The sequence below is a fragment of the Pleurodeles waltl genome, chromosome 5, assembly GCF_031143425.1.
Source record: "Pleurodeles waltl isolate 20211129_DDA chromosome 5, aPleWal1.hap1.20221129, whole genome shotgun sequence".
Classification (NCBI taxonomy): Eukaryota; Metazoa; Chordata; class Amphibia; order Caudata; family Salamandridae; genus Pleurodeles; species Pleurodeles waltl.
In genome coordinates this window covers 320180967-320201146 of record NC_090444.1, presented here as the reverse complement: position 1 = coordinate 320201146, position 20180 = coordinate 320180967, and the positions used below count along the sequence as shown (strand labels likewise).

Sequence of the window (20180 nt, the reverse complement as noted above, 5' to 3'; positions counted from 1 at the left end):
TGTCATTTTTTCTCACAAATGTTTCTGTGAGTGACATCAAAAGAAACCCCTAAATCCGCAGGAACTGGGATCTAATACATGACTAAAATAGTTTTACTGGCACCTGTAGCAACAAGGAAAACAAATCTAGAATGACTTTCAAATTGCAGAGTGGTTTGCTAGTTTCTAAATTGATTAGCTTATTTCTCTCCAATCATCAATGTACCTGCTAAGAAAGTGAGAAGGTTGTGTGTTTTCGAAAATCATCCACTTAGCACTCATAGCATATAAATATGTGTCTACATGCAGTGTATCATAAATGGAAAATAACACTTGTTTCTAATTAAAATATGTATGTGTCTTTATGCTAAATAAAGGATAACACAGACACAGCTATATATGATATATAAAGGTGTCATTTTGCAAACATTACGACTTCAGATTCTTTAGAAGTTACATTCTTCATTCCTCGATTTATAATTCAGTTATTTTAGATTTATGTTCACCTTCCCCAAAAAATTATATTGATTGATAATTTATATAACCAGGCTATTACCCATTGTCCATATGTAGAAGCCTTAAGTACGGAAACCTATTCCCTAATAGGCTGTGCTATTACATTTTTTGAACCCCCAGAATTGTGGATTGCCATTTATTTTTGCAAAATTATGTTTATACTAAAGCTGAAAGTACTTTATAATAAATTCTAATATAATTCTTTTTTGCTTTTGGGCTGCAAATAAAAAAGAACATACCTTAAAGACAAGGAGAGGGTGTTTAGAGAAAGAATGTAGTCATCCGGTAGACCTGGCTTTTCTTGTCCTTTCTATCCCAACTGCTGCCCCTTTATAAATGTTGTACAGTACCTCAGAAATCAAAATGAAAAAAGATTAAAGAAACTAATCCAACTCTATGTAATTGTATTACCTCACTTATACCAGATCAATTTGCTTTTATATATCATCTGCTCTAAATATTCAGCTGTCCAACTGAATCCCATTAATAGATGAATGTATAATAAATTCTATCTTGGCAGAAATTAAGATAGTCGGATGTCTGAGTTTCAGCTCAAATTTCCAAAAACTAACAACACATTGTATTATCACTACATGTTTTATAAGGCAAAATTTATTAAAGGAAAGCACACACATTTTTCAGTGTCTTACAGAGAAGAGAACAAATAAAAATTGTACTACAAGGTAATAATGTACAACAAAAAACCACAACCAGCACAGAAGCAAGTGAAAGAGTTAATCAAACCTCACATCACTTGCATACAAAAGGATGCACCAACCTTTTCCACTACAGGTATAGCAATACAATGTGAAACCAGTTGGCACTTACTGTTTCAATCTTTCTCTGCTAAGTTTGCATGTGTTTTTTTTTCTTTTAGCGGAAATGTAGCTTGTGTGTGGTTACTGGTTTAACTTGCTGAGCTGGAATGCTTTGAAACAAAAATGACTTCTTTAACAGGAATCTGATCGTCACAGCTGCACATAATACATCATTTTATTTATTTGGGGCATCTGATATTTGCTGAAATACCGTGTATTTTACAGGCAGGTACAGCACATGTGTACATTTACGACCTAACTATGTTGACGTATTTCTGACGCCCCTGTCCCTATGACAGAGAACATTGAAATCATTATCATGCATACCTTTCAAGGAATGAGAAGGGAAAGCTTTGTCATTTCAGTGTAATACAAAATCGTTTCACTACTTTATTTAATGATTTGAAACGCTCATTTTCGACGAGGGGAAAAAGATCAGACCCAGCCCATTTTCCTTATTTCCTTATTCATGAGTCAAAGTATGTACAGAGTATAGCACTCAACCTGTGGATTTGAAGTAAATGTGCATACAAGATAGAAAGCATACATAGGGAATTGGTTTGGAGGCAAAATCATTTTCTCATTATTTACTTTTTCTAAGTATGATAGCATGGAAGAAATGTGCAAAAATGAATTGCCCAGTGTTTGCATTACAGTTATTTGACTCTGTCCCAGAGCATTCCAACCAGTGGTTGAACAATGCTTTTTGATGTCCCACTGTGATGCAGACATCTCGTAGGAAACAGATGCCTGTCGCAAAACATTCTTGTCACTCTGACAACATCACCTTCCCATGCTCCCTTGTTTATTGCTGACTGTGCTCTTGTTTCCCTTCAAGGTCTGGCGCACCTGATGATGGGCGACCAAGGTATGGGCTCTGTTCCTTTTCCACTCTGCTTTCATTGTTTCTTCTTGTTCTGTAGCTGCTTTATTTCCATTACTGCACAAGATGGCCGCCAAATGCCTGAAAGCTCTCTGTGGCTGCAAATAAAATACATGATTTTCAGTCCCATCATCCTCGTTTTATTTTTGTTTGTTTGCACCTTATGTTTTTAGTTTCTTCTTTTTTATTTTTGCAATATAATAACTGAAAGGAAATGAGACAGATAAGATGCTGATAGGTAAAGTCCATGCATTGATAAGACACATTTTATGAGAAATTCCACAAATAATATTCTTGCAGAGACTAAACAAGCACCCAAGTGCTCCAAAATGTATCTTGTGAAGATTATAACTCAGTTTATCATATTGTATTAAGTAAAGAGTTCATTTACATTGATGCATGGCTGATTGGAACATGCAGAAAGCACCTGCTCCCAACTTCTTGAATGCTGAAAGTACACTTTTGCAACATAATGAAATCACTGACTTTCCACCTCTGTAAACCATTTTTGATACCATTTTCTCAGTCATTTCATCGTCTTAAGCATGGATACCTCCGTGTTTCCCAGCATGTACTTAATTAGAAGGTTTAACTCATCCCCATTTCATCCACTTCTCATGTTCTATTCTATCCTCTTACATTTTTCTTTTTTTATGTTCAGTTATGGTTGCATATACATATATTCATAAATCGTATTTGTTGTTTCTCTTCTCTTCTTTATCCTCTCTTGTCTGGATATGCTTTCTTCATGGAACCATTCCATCAAATCCATAGGTAAAAGTAAAGGTATTCAACCCTTTTTCTTTTCGATTATGTATTTGCCAGTTATAAAACTATGTTTATAAAACTGTTCTAGAGCTGCTTGCACTGACAAACCAAGGTAGGTGAATGTTCTTTTTTTACTACTGCACGGATGCAAACAACGCAGAAATCTCCACCTGTGCGCCCCGCCTCTGGAACCTGTAAGACTTCTTGTTGAAAGTTATAAAATGTAATATAATATAAACAATCTAACCAGAAATTCATTCATAATCAGACTGAAGAGGCTATTACCAGATACCAGGTATGTTTCTTAGGTCATTGGTAAAATGGAGGTGTTAGCAATTTTGATTTGCTCAACCATGGAGTGACCGGATGCGTAGTCCGCAACACCTTGAATGTAAGTTATAGCATGTGAATTCTTTAGTTCACGGTATGTCAGTACTGTACATATCTCACATTTTGAGGAGCATTGTATACAATGTCTGATGATAGCTGGCCAAAGATGGGAATTTAAAACTAACAGAAGAGGAGCTGCAGAGAGACTTTTTTATTTAAGGTTTCATTGACACCAGCTGAAGGCTATTTGTCAATTGGTAAGTTTACACATAATTCTGATATCAAAAATGTAAGCTATTTCTCTATCAATATAATTAAATATAAGCATGGAATCTGTTGAAATAAAAGAGTGTATGAGATTCAAATCTGGCAAAGAAGAAACCGTGCTGAAAGAAGTCTGTAGTAAAATAATCTTCAAACCAACAATAGAAAGAACAGACCTCTCTGCACATCATCTAAAATTGCAACCTCGATTTCTGTTCTAAACATTTTAGTAATAGTCAAAGACAAGTTGAACATTTTGTGACTTTGAAAGAATGTTTAGTTGTGGCTGTTTTAATGCTAAAAGAAAAAATGTATTTTACCCATGTTAAACATACTTTAGGTCCTCTAGGAATGCAATGCATTTTTATATTTCATAACTATTTGAAACAAATATATACAGTCACACACACACATATGCAATATGTATCCAAAAACCAAACTTTCCTCTTGATGTGTAGCCTGCTCTTTCGGGGCAAATAACAGTGGTGTGAATACATGAAAAAGCACTTAAATCAAAGACGTTCAAACAAAATGTAGTCAGTAAAGATGTGCAATCATGCTCAGTTGAACTATACAGACATAACATTACCCTCTTTGTTGGAGCTTCCTTCATGCATGTTTATATTGTATATGTAATATGTGACACACACACACACATTTATATATACATATATATTTATATTATATATATACATAGAGAGAGAGGGTGAGAGAGAGAGACAGAGAGAAAGAGAGGTAGACAGAAAGAGAGAGAGGGAGGGAGAAGGGAAGAGTGTGCGTATGTTCAGGTTTTGTGTACTGTGCATGCACAATCATCACCCAAAGTTACAATATTAATAGCTTATTTAGTTGTACATCACCATCTGTTTTTAACTTTGCTAATAACTTTGGTGCCGTTTGATGAATCTTCACAATATTTTCCCAAAAAATATGACATGACAGTCTGTCTGTAAAGTTTCGGAGTGATCCGTCAAGCAGGGCCAAGAAAGAAAAGGAGGGGGCAAAACTCTTTTTCACTATGAATTTTTCCATAGGGATTTTGAACAGAAATAGCACCCGAACCACTGGACAGAATTGCAACAAAAGTGGCCCTTTTGTTATTTGGTGTAAATCTGTTTATTTGTTTTTCAGAACTTAAAGAAAAAACAAATTTGTATTTAGAGTGACGCGAAGGCTCAGCGAACCCTCCTGATCTCGTGCTGAGATCTGATTGGCTGCCAATTTTTCAACAAGAAATTGTTGGCAGCCATGTTGGGAATCAACTTCTTCCTAGTCCTTGACAAAAAGATAAAGAAAAGAAAAGGGGCCAGGGTAGGGACTCCCTGACCCCTTAGCTCTGGTGCTGGGGTCCCAGAGGGAGCCCCCAGACCAAAAAAACATTTTTTTAAACATCAGCTAGAGTCACTGCAGATCTGCCAAAAATCCAGAAAAAACTAAGAGTGTCTCCTATGCTTGTTTCAGTAAAGCCCATGGATGGGCCATGTTCTGGGGCATTGAACATTTTGAATTGAGGTGGCCATCTGGTACCCCTCAGCCCCAGGGATTCCCACCTCCCTGGGGCTGAGTTCTAAGTAAATGCAGTGGGGACGACCACACAGCCCCCACAACCTCAGGGACCACCACCTCCCCGGGCCTATGATCTAAGTAAATGCAGGGGGCACGTGGCTCCGCCATAGCCCCGGGGACCACCACCTCCCCGGGACTAAATACATTAAGAATCCGGGGGCTGCATGGCCCTCCTGCAGCCCTGGGGACCACCAACTCTCTGGGGCAAAATATATTAGGAATGTGAAGGGCCGGGTGGCTCTGTTACAGCCCCACGGACCATGACCACCCTGAGACAAAATAGATTAAGAATGTTTGGGGATATGACTGGTGGTAGTTGTATTAACGTACAGTAATGAAAATTAATTCACATTAAAAAATCATTGTAAGGCACACAAAAAAACAAAGGTTACAGATATATTTAGGAAATAGAATTAAAAAAACATAGAAATACTCGTAGAAAAACAAGGGTTACAGGTACGTTATAGTTAAACTCACATTTTAAATGTAGAAAACCATGGAAATTCACCCGTTATAGTTAGAGTTGTCTCAAGTAACTTTTGCCCTAAAGTAACTATAACTTGTGCCCTCAGCATGCCCTGCTAAAATGACATCTTTGATAACATCATTGATAATATCATTGTATCACCTGCAGTAAAATTATTGATCAGATAACTGTGCATGCCAGGGACATGAGTTATAGTTACTTTAGGTCATGAGTTATAGTTACTTGAAATAACTCTAACTATATTATGAGTTTCTATGGTTTTGTATGTTTAAAACATGAGCCCAACTATAACGTCCCTCTAACCTTTTTTTAAAGTAAAAATAAAATAAAATATATATATATATATATATATATATATATATATATATATATTGGTTAAATATTTGCACTGAGGTTAACCACGAGGTTATATCGTAAACCTTAGACCACAGCAGTAGACATCACCCCAAGTTATAGAGTTTTTATATTGTTTATTATGGAGTAGTTAGCTTAAAAGTATGTTTTGCTCAAACAGGGAAGGCTGTGCATGGTGGCAGTTGGCCACAGGGCCTGGCCACAGCCACCTTAAACCTTTGCTGCTTACAACCTTTGGCCGTGCCTGGCAAGAGTTGGCTGTGCCTTGTCTCTGTCTGTGTGGGAATAGGTGTGACAGGGTGTATCTGGGTGTGATAGTCGATGTGAGAGTGTGTGTGTCAGTTTATTAGTGGGTCTGGCCAGTTTGCCCCAGTACAGGCCTTTCTCATGGATTATGGGATTTCATCATATTCACAGTGAAGTAATCAAGGACAAGGTGAACAGAAGGGGTCAACACTGTTGCGGGACTAGAAGGAAACAATGGACACCATCTTGGAGTGTAGTGCTTATACTTTATTGAACATATAAACCATGGAAGCAACCTGAAAAATGCAAGAAAAGTAAACAAGTCACTGCAATTTAGTAGTGTTATACAATATCTTATGTCCATACATATACAATCATGCAAAGTAAATAACATGACTGAAAGTGAAAGTGCTAATCCGCATATACAGTCAATATATACTGTGCAGAGAGAAATCTCATTATCAGCATTCATTTTCAGCGAATGTATGCGCTGTGTTCATAGTTAATACAAAAGGCATGGAAGTCTAGTGTACTGCACATGTTGGTATCCCACATATATATATATATATATATATATACATATATATATATATATATATATATATATATATATATATATATATATGATAATACTGATACAACATCAAAAACTGTCCATGTGGATTGAGTCTGCATACCTGCGTCAACTTGTAATGCATACACCTGTCAATGTGCAAACCTCAAACTTATGGCCTAGGGTAATGCAGACATATTTGAAGTACAAAGACTAATATGCAAAGGCTACATACATCTCACCATAGTGGGCAGTCAATATTGGATATCGGGTACTGTTTCCTGTACACTGTACTAAAAATGTTCAGATGCAGTTCTCAACGTTTTAAACAGTCAATCAAGAATTCATAATGAGCCTGAATAACTAAGAAAGTAAGGAAAAGAAAGAAAAAAAAGTAAAAGGATGAAAAAGAGTGAGAAAAATGTTAGAAAAACATTCAAGAAAAGCTTAGAAAAACTTCAAAAAATACTTGTCACCCAAGTGGGCACACACAGCATGCTATAATCTGACAACTCATCCAAGTAATCCAATCCCACGACAATGTTATGCACCTTGACCCAGTACAGACAACCTAAGTGAAAAACACAAAAAATACCAAAGAATCCAAAAATTGGGTCAACATATCTGAACACACATGAGGGTCACAGAAGGTCATTCTAATATCAAGCCTCTTTATAAGATTACAAATGAACTCCCATTTCTTTATTATAATTTAAACCCTAAGGAACTTAGGTATCAGAATTCAGAATATATCTGGACTCTAACCGCTGTAAGGCTTTTTCTCTGTCTCCCTCCCTTATAGTGGGTAAGACAGTGTCAACAACAAAGAAGCGAAGCAGATTGGTGTTACTATAATGGATGTCAGCAAAGTGACGCGCTACAGGATATTGTGACTCTTTGTAATTTATAGCTCTTAATGTTCCAATACGTTTTGTTTGCTTTGTGAATGATACTGCCCACATACATCCTGTTGCAAGGACATAGTAGGCAATTTATGCAATATTCTGTTTTGCGAGTGGTAAATTTAGTAATCCTGAAATCTCTAGTACTATTTGTAACTATAGATTTGGTCACATCACAGCTGTTGGTAAAGGCTTTGCAATTCTTACACACAAAAAAAGACTTGTGGTTGTTCTCTTGGTAACTGGCTAGTAATCTGGTTGCACTCCGATTGTCCCTAAGGGAGTGGCATCTTCTGAAAGTCATCCACAGAACTTCATCTATACATTTCCTGAGTGTACTGTCCAAATGCAATGCATGCTAGTGTTTATTCAAAATTCTTCTCATCATGTATGTCTGATTAGAAAAAGTTCTGATAAACCGTACCTCATTATCATGTTTTCTTGATTTCTTACATGGGTGTAATAGACTTTGGCCCTCATTCTGACCTTGGCGGGCGGCGGAGGCCGCCCGCCAAAGTCCCGCCGTCAGATTACCGTTCCGCGGTCAAAAGACCGCGGCGGTAATTCTGACTTTCCCGCTGGGCTGGCGGGCGGTCGCCTTCAGACCGCCCGCCAGCCCAGCGGGAAAGAGGCTTCCACGATGAAGCCGGCTCGGAATCGAGCCGGCGGAGTGGAAGCTGTGCGACGGGTGCAGTTGCACCCGTCGCGTATTTCACTGTCTGCGCAGCAGACAGTGAAATACATGTAGGGGCCCTCTTACGGGGGCCCCTGCAATGCCCATGCCAGTGGCATGGGCACTGCAGGGGCCCCCAGGTGCCCCGCGACCCCCCCCTACCGCCATCCGGATCTTGGCGGTCCGACCGCCGGGATCTGGATGGCGGTAGGGGGGGTCGGAATCCCCGCGGCGGTGCAGCAAGCTGCGCCGCCGCGGAGGATTCAATGGGGCCGCGGTACACTGGCGGGACCCCGCCAGTGGTGCCGGTCCGACCGCGGCTTTACCGCCGCGGTCGGAATCCCCATTGGAGCACCGCCGGCCTGTCGGCGGTGCTCCCGCGGTCCTCCGCCCTGGCGGTCAAAGACCGCCAGGGTCAGAATGACCCCCTTTGTCTGTTTACTTCATTGACCCTTTTCACAGTTTGCTCATCAATCGTGGTTGAGTGAAATACATAACACAGTTGAGTAGTAACTTGATGGTGAAAGAAGTTGCTGCATATACAAGTGTATATACACATAACAAGATTGCAGTTGCTCTCAGCTATGCATCCACAGAATCACATATTTCCACTGGCCCTGCCAATTTTCCATTGTGTTAATAAACAATCTATTCATTCTGTCCTCTAAATAGACAGAATATGTTTTTATAACAACTCAAGTGTTTTTGCTAAATTATATACACTATACTTTATAATATTGTGTTTCCTTTTCAATTTACAAAAAGCACCCAAATATCAGAGGGCAGTATTTCACTAATTAATTTAAGTGAACAGTTCCCTGTTTAAAAAAATACTTTTAAGCTAACTACCCCATAATAAACAATTAACATAAGAACTACATCACATGATGTGGTGCCTATTGTTGAGATCTAGTGTTTACGATGTAACCTCTTAATTAACCTCATTGCCAAAATTTGACTCTCTCTCTCTCACAAAAGGTCATGGTCCAGACACGGTGCACTCCAACTGCCAGTGTCAGTGGTAGGAGGTAGACCAATCCTCCTCAATATGTAAATCCGCTGCTGACAGATACGCCTGCATTCATGAGCCCAATTGCAGCAGCTCCACCCACATTCCTGTGCCTGATTGCGACAGCTCTGCCTACATTTCTGAGCCTAATTGTGACAACTCCACCAGCATTCCTAGGCCTTATTGCTACAGCTCCTCCTGCATTTCGGAGCCTGATTGAGACAGCTCTATCTGCATTCCTGAGCCTGATTGCATCTGCTGACACCCCTTTCGATGCCTCCTTTGCGCCACTGCTGCTCTCGCCTTCCCGCCTTCTCTCTTCCCACCTTGGCCTCTCCAAGGACATATAATTGGGGCTGCAGCATGGGTGTGCAGTGAATGCGCCCAGCGGGCACACTGAAGGCACGCCAAAGGCAAGCCTGTCTGCACCTACCTGCGTCTGGACCACGTCCAGCACCAGGATCCCAGGTCCTCCTACCCCCTAATACTACACCACCAAGTAGCTCCAGGCCCTAAAGGATGGACACCTCATCAACAGCTGCTTCACCACCTACCCACGCTCAACCAAAGTACAATTCAGCGGCCTACACTGCCATTCTACTGCAATGTTGGCCCACCTGCACACACTAACACCACACCCACACAGCAGACTACGAACCACTACTCCAGTGCATCCTCCTAAACGCCCCTCCTTATACAAATACACCACGGAAATCTGGGACACCATCACCACCAATGACCCACGCGTTGCCTTCCTCCCCAAAACATGGATAAAATCCTACTCTATCCCCAATATCGCCATGCCACTCCTGATGGCAACAAGATGATACATGAGGCCGCATCAACAGACATGGCAGGGGCATTGCCATCATCTTCAAGGAAACCATCCAATGCACCACTACAGATGATGACCCAACTCCACTCGTGGAGCACCTCAACTTCCGAACCAGACTGATGCCAACACCACAATGCAAGGCACCCTTGCATTCAGACCCCCGGGATCATGCCCAGCCTTCTGTGACACCATTGCCAACTTCATCTTCCCCCTCGCCTTTGACTCCTTGCACTGCACCCTTCTCAGCAATTTCAATTTCCACATTAACAACCCCAACAACACCAACTCCACTTCCTTCATAGAGAACCTCAGCAACATCGACCTCACCCACTGGTCACCAAACCCACACACAAAACCAGACACACACTGGATGCCATCTTCACTTCTAGCAACAAAATAAAATTCACCCATGTGACTGAACTTACCTGGACGGACCATGTCTTTGTCTACTTTGCCATCTTCAATTCCCAGCACACCACCTCCAAGCAACTCAGCACCCACCACTAAAGCTGGGGCAAGGTAACAGACCCCATGGACACGGGCCCTAGGAACTGCACAACCCAAGCCCACAGCAGGCCTTGACCTCAAAAAGGCCATCCAAAACGTCACCACCTGGATCATCAAATCTACTAACATAGTCACCCCGCTGAAACCAGCTAAAACCAACACCACCTCCAAGCCAGCAAGATGTTACACTCTGGAGCTCAGAAACTCCAAACATGACTGGAATCGACTCGAGAAGCAATGGTGCGTGAGCAAGGAAGCCTCCAACAGAGCTGCCTACAAGGCTGCCCTCAACAACTACCACCACCACATCAAGGCAGCAAAAAGACCAACAATCACTGCTCGCATTGGCACTGCAGTGAACCACACAAAAGAACTCTTCAGAATCATCAGGGACTTTTCTTACCCGATAGCAGCAGAGACCACCATCCACCCATCCCAGGAACTCTGCAACACCCTTGCAGACTACTTCCACAGCAAGATCACCACCATATTCAACAATTTTGATCCCCAACCCTCCATCTACAGCTTAGACAACATCCCTTTGCATCTACACCCAAGAACATCACCTGCGGTATACCCCAAGGATCCCATCCCTGTTCAACATCTACATGACCCCCCTCGCAGATATCGTCAGATCCTACAGGCTCAATCTAGTCTCTTATGCTGACAACACTCAACTAATCCTCTCACACACCAAAGACCCCAACAACGCCAAAGCCAGCTTCTGCAACAACATGACCAACATAGCAACATGGATGAAAAAGAGCTACCTCAAAACTAAACTCTGACAAAATGGAAGTCCTGATCTTAAGGAAAAACATCTCTGTATGGGACCACAGCTAGGGGTCAGCAGAACTCGGACCAATGCTATTTCCATCCGATCAAGCACCAAATTTTGGTATCATCCTCGACTGTCAACTATCCATGAATTGACAAGTAAACTCATTTGCCTCCTCCTGCTTCTACATCCTCTATATGCTCTGCCAAATCTTTAAATGGATCCCTACTGACACCAGAAAGACATTCATTCACACAGTGGTCACCAGCTGCCTTGACTACAGCAACTCTCTCTACACCATTGTGTCCTCACAGCTACTTAAAAGACTTCAAACTCTACAGAGCATCGCAGTTAGACTCATCCTCAACCTCCACGAGTGCTCAAGCTTCACCGCACACCTCAGAAACCCCCACTGGCTCCTCATCCAGAAGTGATGCCAATTCAAAATCCTCACACTTGCATACAAGGCTTTCCACAAGCTAGGGTCATCCTACATCAACCATCGACTGAGCATCTACGTCACAGCAAGACAACTTTGCTCTGCCTTGCTGATTCTCCCACAGACTCCTCGCATCCATCGTAGCTGCAGCTGAGATGACTCCTTCTCCTACACAGAAGCCAAGTCCTGGAACGACTTGCCCCTCCACCTCTGAACAGCTCCCTCCCTGTTCTTCCTCAAAAGGAGATTCAAAATGTGGCTTTTCAACAGAGACACTGCACCCTCAGAACCCAGAGACCCATAGGTGTGATAATGCTGTGCTTTACAAATGCTATGATTGATTGAATGATTGATAGAAATTCATTTAAAAAGTTTACAGGGGCGTCATAGTTAGTCTCACAATTTAAACATACAAAATGATACAAAATTCAGCAGTTACAGTTAGAGTTGTTTCAAGTACTAAAGCTTGAGCCCTAAGGTAACTATATATTGTTATAAAAGTTGTCATGGGTGCTGTATTATCTGGGGTAATTAGCAGTGCATGGCGAGAGCGTGAGTTATAGTTACTATAGGGCTCAAGTTATAGTTAGTTTAAATTTTAAGTGAATTTCTATGTTTTTTAAATTCTGTTTCCTAACTAAAACTTCCCTGTAACCTTTGTTTGTTTCAGTGAATTTCTATCGTTCTTTTAACATAAAGTCATTTTAATTGCTATACGTTAATCCAACCTCCTCCCTTACCCACCCTAAACCCTAAAAGCACCTTATCACCCCAAAACACATACCCATCCTAAACCCTAGGAAAACCTTAAAACCCAAAGCCCCATACCTACCATAAACCCTAAATAGTTCCATGCCACCCAAAAGCCCATACCTACCCCAAAACCTAAAAATTCCCTTTGTCGCCCAAAAACATATACCCACCCTCAGCCCTAAAATAGCCCTTGCTACACAAACAAACCCATAACCACCCTAAACCCTAAAAGTTCCCTTGCTACCTAAAAACCCATACTTACCCTAAAGCCAAAATTTGTCACTACCACCCAAACACCCATATGCACCCTAAACCCTAAACTACCTCTGCCACCCAAAAACCTATACTCACCCTAAACCCCTATACTACACTTTTCACTCAAAAACCCACACCCACCCTAAACCCTAAAATTACCTTTGCCACTCAAAAACCCATACCTACCCTAAACCCTAAAATTACCCTTGCCATCCAAAAACCCATTCCCACCCTAAACCCTAAAATTACCCTTGCCACCCGAAAATTCATACCCACCTTAAACCCTAGAATTACCCCTGCCACCTAAAAACCCTTACCAATCCTAACCCCTAAAATGTCCACTGCCACCCAAAAATCCATAGTTACACTAAAACCTAAAATTACCCTTGCCACTCAAAAACCCATACCCACCCTAAACCCTAAAAATTACCTTTCCCATGTGTACATATATATATGTTCCTAAAACTTACCCCTAAAACCTCTAAAACAAATATGTATTTAACATTCATTCCTTTACAACGAAATTCACTACAATGGCATGCGTGGTAAAGGCCTGTACATTGTAAAGGTATGAGTGGTAATGTCTTGTGCAGTAATGTCACATGCATGCTTAATCCTGCGTGATAATGGCATGTGTGGTTCAGTTTTGTTGTAAAGGCTGGTTCCCCTACAGCATTAACCATCATTTCTATGACAAAATGAATCCCCTCAGTATGTTTTATTCTAAATAAAATGTTTTATGTTTTACCAGTTTGACTCAATCAACATGAAATCAAGTGTGCCACACTTTTGTCATAAGTGAGACTGTTAGTGCTTTAGTTGTTCCTTACAACACTCTGGGAGGATTTTACTGAAATGTCAGATTTCATTCTCATATGGCTGAGAAAGATGGTGTGAATTTACAGAAAATATGCTCTCATATTTGCTTCTAGAGCTCCTTCCATCATCTCTATGGGAAATCATGAGAAAACAGTTTTCTCTCAAACATGATTCATGAAATCCCAGCATGGTAAAACCACCTTAGAACACACCACAATTCCTAAAATTAGTATGGTACTATCAACAAATGATTTATATTGTAACTAAAACTAGCTAAAATGGGTGCTTTCATATATATTGGTCCCAAGATGCATGCCAGCACTTCCTGATTAAAGTGCTGACAGCAACCAGATCTCACCATAAGATATGTGCTTAAGGTCCGCCCAGATATACTTTTTTGGATTTCCTTTAATTTCTCCTAAACTACAGAAAGGATTTACGCCATTTAACAAAAAAATTAATCTGCAGACCGAAGCTATCCTTCTGCCAAACTTGGGGGCATATTTATACTCTGTTTGCACCGAATTAGTGTCATTTTTTTTAACTCTAATTCGGTGCAAAACTAACTCCATATTTATACTTTGGTGCTAGACCCCTCTAGCACCAACTTTATGGAATTAAAGTCATTTTTTGAAAGTGGAGACCTACTTTGCCTTAATGAGATGCAAGGTAGGCGTTCCCGTGCAAAAAATGATTCTATGGCCTTAACGCCATATTTAGGGGCATATTTATACTCTGCGGCATATTTATACTCTGTTTGCACCGAATTAGTTTCATTTTTTTTTAATCTAATTCGGTGCAAAACTAACTCCATATTTATACTTTGGTGCTAGACCCATCTAGCACCAAGGCCCTGATTTAAACTTTTTTTGCACCGCATTAAGGTCATTTTATGACACAAAAGTGGCGCAAACTTACAAAATATTGGCCCTTATTTATACTTTTTGCTGCAAAACTGCACTAACTCAGTTTTGCACCGAAAGGTTTAGCACCGGCTAAGGGTAGGCTAGAGTTTAAAAAAATGACTTTAGTCGGGTGGGGCTGGCAGTATGGAAGAAGAGGGTTTAGCACCACAAAATGGCTTTAGGCAGGTTAGAGTAAAAAAAAATGACTCTAACCAGATTAGCGTCATTTTATGGTGCTAAACCTACCATGCCACATGACTCCTGCCTTAGAAAAGGCAGGAGTCATGCCCACCACCCCAATGGCCAGCACAGAGGACAGGGTTCCCCTGGGCATGGCCATTTCACCCGGTGCCATGTATGGGGGCCCATTTCAGGGCCCCATATGGCACTTTCAAAAATAAAATGCACTTACCTGTACTTACCTGGGATGGGGTCCCCCATCCTCGCAGTCCCTCTAGTGTGGGTGGGGGTGCCCCTAGGGCCTAGGGAGGGCACCTCTGGGCTTATTCCAAGGTGTTCCACCATGGAAATAGGGCCACAGGTCCCCTAACACCTGCCCTGACCCAGGTCTTAAAAAATGGGGCAAAGCAAGCTTTGCCCCATTTTTTGACCCCTCCTCCCTCCCTTGCACCATTTTTACATGGGAGTATAAATATGGTGTTAAGGCCATAGAGTCATTTTTTTGCACTGGAACGCCTACCTTGCATCTCATTAAGGCAAGGCAGGTTTCCACTTCCAAAAAATTACTTTAACTCCATAAATTTGGTGCTAGACGGGTCTAGCACCAAAGTATAAATATGGAGTTAGTTTTGCACTGAATTAGAGTTTAAAAAAAATGACGCTAATTCAGTGCAAACAGAGTATAAATATGCCCCTTACCGTAAAGAAATCATGTTAATCTGGTCAGAATCATTTATTTTGACTCAAAACTGCCTAACGTCATTTTTTTTTAAGCTAGCCTACCCTTTGCACCGGCTTGCACCATTCCATAAATATGGTGCCCAGCTGGTGCTAAAAAATGGTGCAAGCCGGTGCAAAACTTTTTGGGGCAAAACTGTCTTAGTGCAGTTTTGCACCAAAAAGTATAAATAAGGCCCTTGGTGTATTTCGTTTCAGTCATTTGGGCTATAGTCTTGTTCAAAATCCCTGAAGGAATTAACATGGGAAACACAACTTTTTTGCCCCTTCCTCTATTTCTTGGCCTTCATTTGACAGATCACAACTAAACTTTCCAGGCAGCAGCTGAAGTGAGTGTCAATTTAAAAAAAAAAATGTATGTGAAGCTTTGTCAACCGGCGCCAAAGGTATAGGAAAGTAAAAGTAGATAGATAGATAGATAGATAGATAGATAGATAGATAGATAGATAGATAGATAGATAGATAGATAGATAGACGGGATGCCATTGTTGAGATTAATGACATAATAAATGTCTCCTGAGTCCCGAGACAGAATTAAGTGAAGTTCTATTAATCATGACGAGAGTAGTTAGTCAGGAATCTAGGGCCAGATGTATCAAGCAATTTAGCATTCACAAACGGTGCGAATCTCAAAATTCGGCCGTTTGCGAATGCAAAAATGCCTTTCAAGATGTATGAAATGCATTTGCGGTACAATTTTAAGGAATTGCATAGCTAGCGATTCTTTAAAAGAGCGACCCCATTTAGAGAATTGCAAATTGCGATTCTCTAAATTGGAAATCGCAAGTAGGGAATTCCTATTTGCGATTTCCAAAGCACATGTATCAAGCATTTCCTAAATGCAAATTGGGCATTTAGGAAATGCAATTACCACCAAATCCAATTTGGTGGTAAGCATGTGCAATTTTAAAAAATGAATTAGAAATGCATTTTTAAAAATAACATGTAGCGCACACATGCCCCTAGAGTGTGTGTGAGTCACATGTCCCTAAATATTTTTTTGGGGTTCATCAGAGGGGGCCTTAGGCCTGCCGCACCCTGGGGTTTGCATTACCTAGGTTGAAAATTCCTAACTGGAAATGCAAAACCATTCGCACCTATGGGCCTATAGGGATGAATGTTGTCCCATTCCCTAATTGCAATTCGGTAACAGCGATTGCTAATTTTAAGAAATTTCTTAAATGTTGCTATTTAGGAAATGCAAGCAGGGAGCTTGATACATCTGGCCCCTAGTTTCCACAGCCTGATTCACTAATGTGATAGCATTAAATGCTTGCGAAGGAAATAAAAAGTAGCACCCAAGCTAACCAGTGCCTTTCAACATGCCTTTCAACACATTGTGCCATTGAAGGACTTAAGGAAACAGGTTCAAATTAATGTCTATATTACTATTGATAGGGCCATTCATCTCATATAAAGTATCAAGCTTTAGTGAGGTCAACCCATATTCAATAACGTAAATTTGAGCCAATGAATTCAGAATGTTTAGAAAATGCTAGTGATATACCTATATTTGTTAAACCCAAGAAGTAATAAAACATTATAAAGGCTGACAGAAAGCCTGTCAGTGCTCTCTAAGAACAAATTACATCTCCTAACTCCTACAATGTATTCAGCAAACAGCAAACATGACCAAACTCACCCCATATCAACACAGTTTGTGCTGCCTTTTAGATTTCAACACAAATATTCATTATATCTTTGGTTAAAACAATATCAACAAACATATCAACGTTATGATAGCAGCAATAAAGTCCAGTGGCCTATACCCAAATGAATTTTGGAGTGTTTAACTTAGTAATCATGTCATGCTATTTTACATGCTCTTACATGCTTTTGTAAATTGGACCCAAACATCTAAAATGGGGTAAAAGTGGTAATATTCATGGAATCGTATTATACAATTTTCACATATAGAAACATTTATGCCCTCTTTGCACTTTCACTAACAGGACGATTTGGGCTGATTCCAAAAGGAATAAAAGAGTACACAAGATAGTAGTCCTGTAGTACTACTTCAAGTATTCATAAAAGGGTTTCTGAACAATCCAAAGGTAACTAAGCCTAGCTATATATTAAACAACTGTTAACCTAACTGACATAAGTAAAACAATAACTAAGCATTTGATCACTAACACATTTGATCACATTTGATCACAGTGTGCATAAAATATAATTTTCTAAGGGTGAGTTGCAAGGATTCAAACATTATGAATACCTAAAGATGAAACCATCTTTTACCCACAACTGAATAACAATAAACAAGAAAATAGTTAAGCTAAACAAGAAAATAGTTAAGCCAAACCACAGCACATTAATAAACTCCAACAAAGGACATCCAAGATTCCCCTGGAAATGTGATGAGAAGAGACATAGGCCCTCATTCTGACCCTGGCGGTTCCCTACCGCCAGGGCCAACGGGGGCGGGAGCACCGCCGACAGGCCGGCGGTGCTCCCTTGGTCATTCTGACCGCGGCGCTTTGGCCGCGGTCAGAACGGGAAAACCGGCGGTCTCCCGCCGGTTTTCCACTGACCCTTAGAATCCTCCAAGGCGGCGCAGCTCGCTGCGCCGCCGAGGGGATTCTGACCCCCCCTACCGCCATCCTGTTCATGGCGGGAAAGCCGCCATGAACAGGATGGCGGTAGGGGGGGGTCGCGGGGCCCCTGGGGGCCCCTGCCGTGCCCATGGCATGGGCACGGCAGGGGCCCCCTAACAGGGCCCAACTAGGCTTTTCAGTGTCTGCGATGCAGACACTGAAAAGCGCGACGGGTGCTGCTGCACCCGTCGCACGCCTTCCACTCAGCCGGCTCGATTCCGAGCCGGCTTCCTTGTGGAAGGCGCTTTCCCGCTGGGCCGGCGGGCGATCTGAATCAGATCGCCCGCCGGCCCAGCGGGAAAGTCAGAATACCCCTCGCGGTCAATTGACCGCGGGGCGGTATTCAGGCGGATTCCGACGGGCGGGCGGCAACCGCCGCCCGCCTAGGTCAGAATGACCACCATAATCTTGAATGGTCACTAAGAATAGCTAAATATTCCTGATTTAAATTTTATGATAGAAATGTATGGAGAGAACTCCATTCAAATGGAGTATTAATATGACAACATATTTCATAAAAAATGATAGGTTAGTGGTGGCAAGTGTTGAAGGAAACTGGATCCATGACAGATTGCAAGAATATTTAAGTAAGTTTAATTTAGAAAAGTTTTACACGTGTTTATCTATGTATATATCAAAACTATATCATCACAAAACAAAATAAAATGATCGATGGAGTGTTGAAACTTCTCAAATACCCCCAGTCACATGTGTATTTAATCCATCATTATTTTGCTCGCCAGGTCACCCCAGTTTTGACCCAGCCATATGCAAATCAGTCTTGACCCTGTTCCTCATGGGAGCAGTCTAGCCCGAATGGCCAGGCCTGAGTCAAGACTGATTTGCATTTGGCTGAGTCCAAACTGATTTGGCATGGTGTGAAAAACAACTATGGATTAATCCCAAATCTGTGAGTGGAGGTAAGGGTTTAAAAGTTGCAGCACTCCATCCATCATCCTTTTGTGTTCCTATATCAAAAATATATGTCTCCCATGATCTACCTTGGACATCACAGCTGTACATATTTACACATGGACAGTAACATGTTTCAGTTAATCATTGAGTTACTTATGACTGGACACAAAGACATATCTATATCTATATATTTAAGTCAAAGTCAAAATAGTCTTTATTCGATCAGATCAAAATTTATCATGAATTATAAGCATGTACAAAATATGCATAGTTAAAAAATAGTTATAACAAATTTTTAAAGTATACAGTTGATAGAAACATACCTGAATCAGATAGCAGATTAGGCACACTTGCAGCAATAAATAGACTGTAATTCATATCTAACAATGTGCAGAAAAATGTGAAAAGGCCACATCATAAAAAACAGTGTCATGTGATGGGCAGTTGGTTAAAACAACATAGTCCTCCTCTGGCCTAAACACTTTTTAAAGAACAACCAACAGCAGAGCAGGTTTCAAACTCCTTTAGTTGTTGGAGGCAAAACAGAGCAGCCCTGCACTTGGTGAACTTATAGTTTTGCAATAGTGGTAGTACAAAGTGCCTAGTGTAGGGAATATATTTACAGAATACAAAGTGCAATAAGGACTGAGATCTATTGCTGACTGCATGAGTCAAAACATATATCACCAGTTGAGAATCTCCCTTTGTGGCAAACATAACAATCAGCGGTTAGAACCTAAACTAAACCGAGTCATTTACGTTCTTTCATAGACTTTCTGCACAAATAACATATTTGGTGCAGTCCAAATGAACATCTGCTCAAACAATACTCTCTTACAGTAGGCTTTATTACCTCTGCAGGCTCCCTAGAAGCCTGCCTGTGCTTAATAAAACAGTCCTGAATCCAAACTTTGGGGGTGATTTTAACCTTCCGCCAAGGTACCGCCGCCAAATGACCGCACCGCGGTCAAAAGACCGCGGCGGCCATTCAAACATTTCCTCTGGCCCGGCGGGCGCTCTCCAAAAGAGAGCCCGCCGGCCTAGAGGAAATGCCCCTGCAACGAGGACGCCGGCTCAGAATTGAGCCGGCGTAGTTGCAGGGGTGCGACGG

The 20180-nt window shown here is 41.2% G+C and overlaps 1 protein-coding gene across 21 annotated transcripts in view; it reads left to right on the top strand.

Annotated features, from left to right (window-relative positions):
- Nucleotides 1-20180, top strand: part of NRXN1 (neurexin 1) — a 1474248-nt gene that overhangs the window by 187418 nt on the left and 1266650 nt on the right. For 14 of the 21 annotated variants that reach the window (XM_069234058.1, XM_069234055.1, XM_069234049.1 and 11 more), the window contains one exon: nt 2152-2181. The exons of the other annotated variants lie outside the window; for them this stretch is intronic. In XM_069234058.1, the coding sequence (XP_069090159.1) occupies nt 2152-2181 (30 nt within the window). The remainder of the gene's footprint in view (nt 1-2151; nt 2182-20180) is intronic. 21 annotated transcript variants of the gene reach the window in all.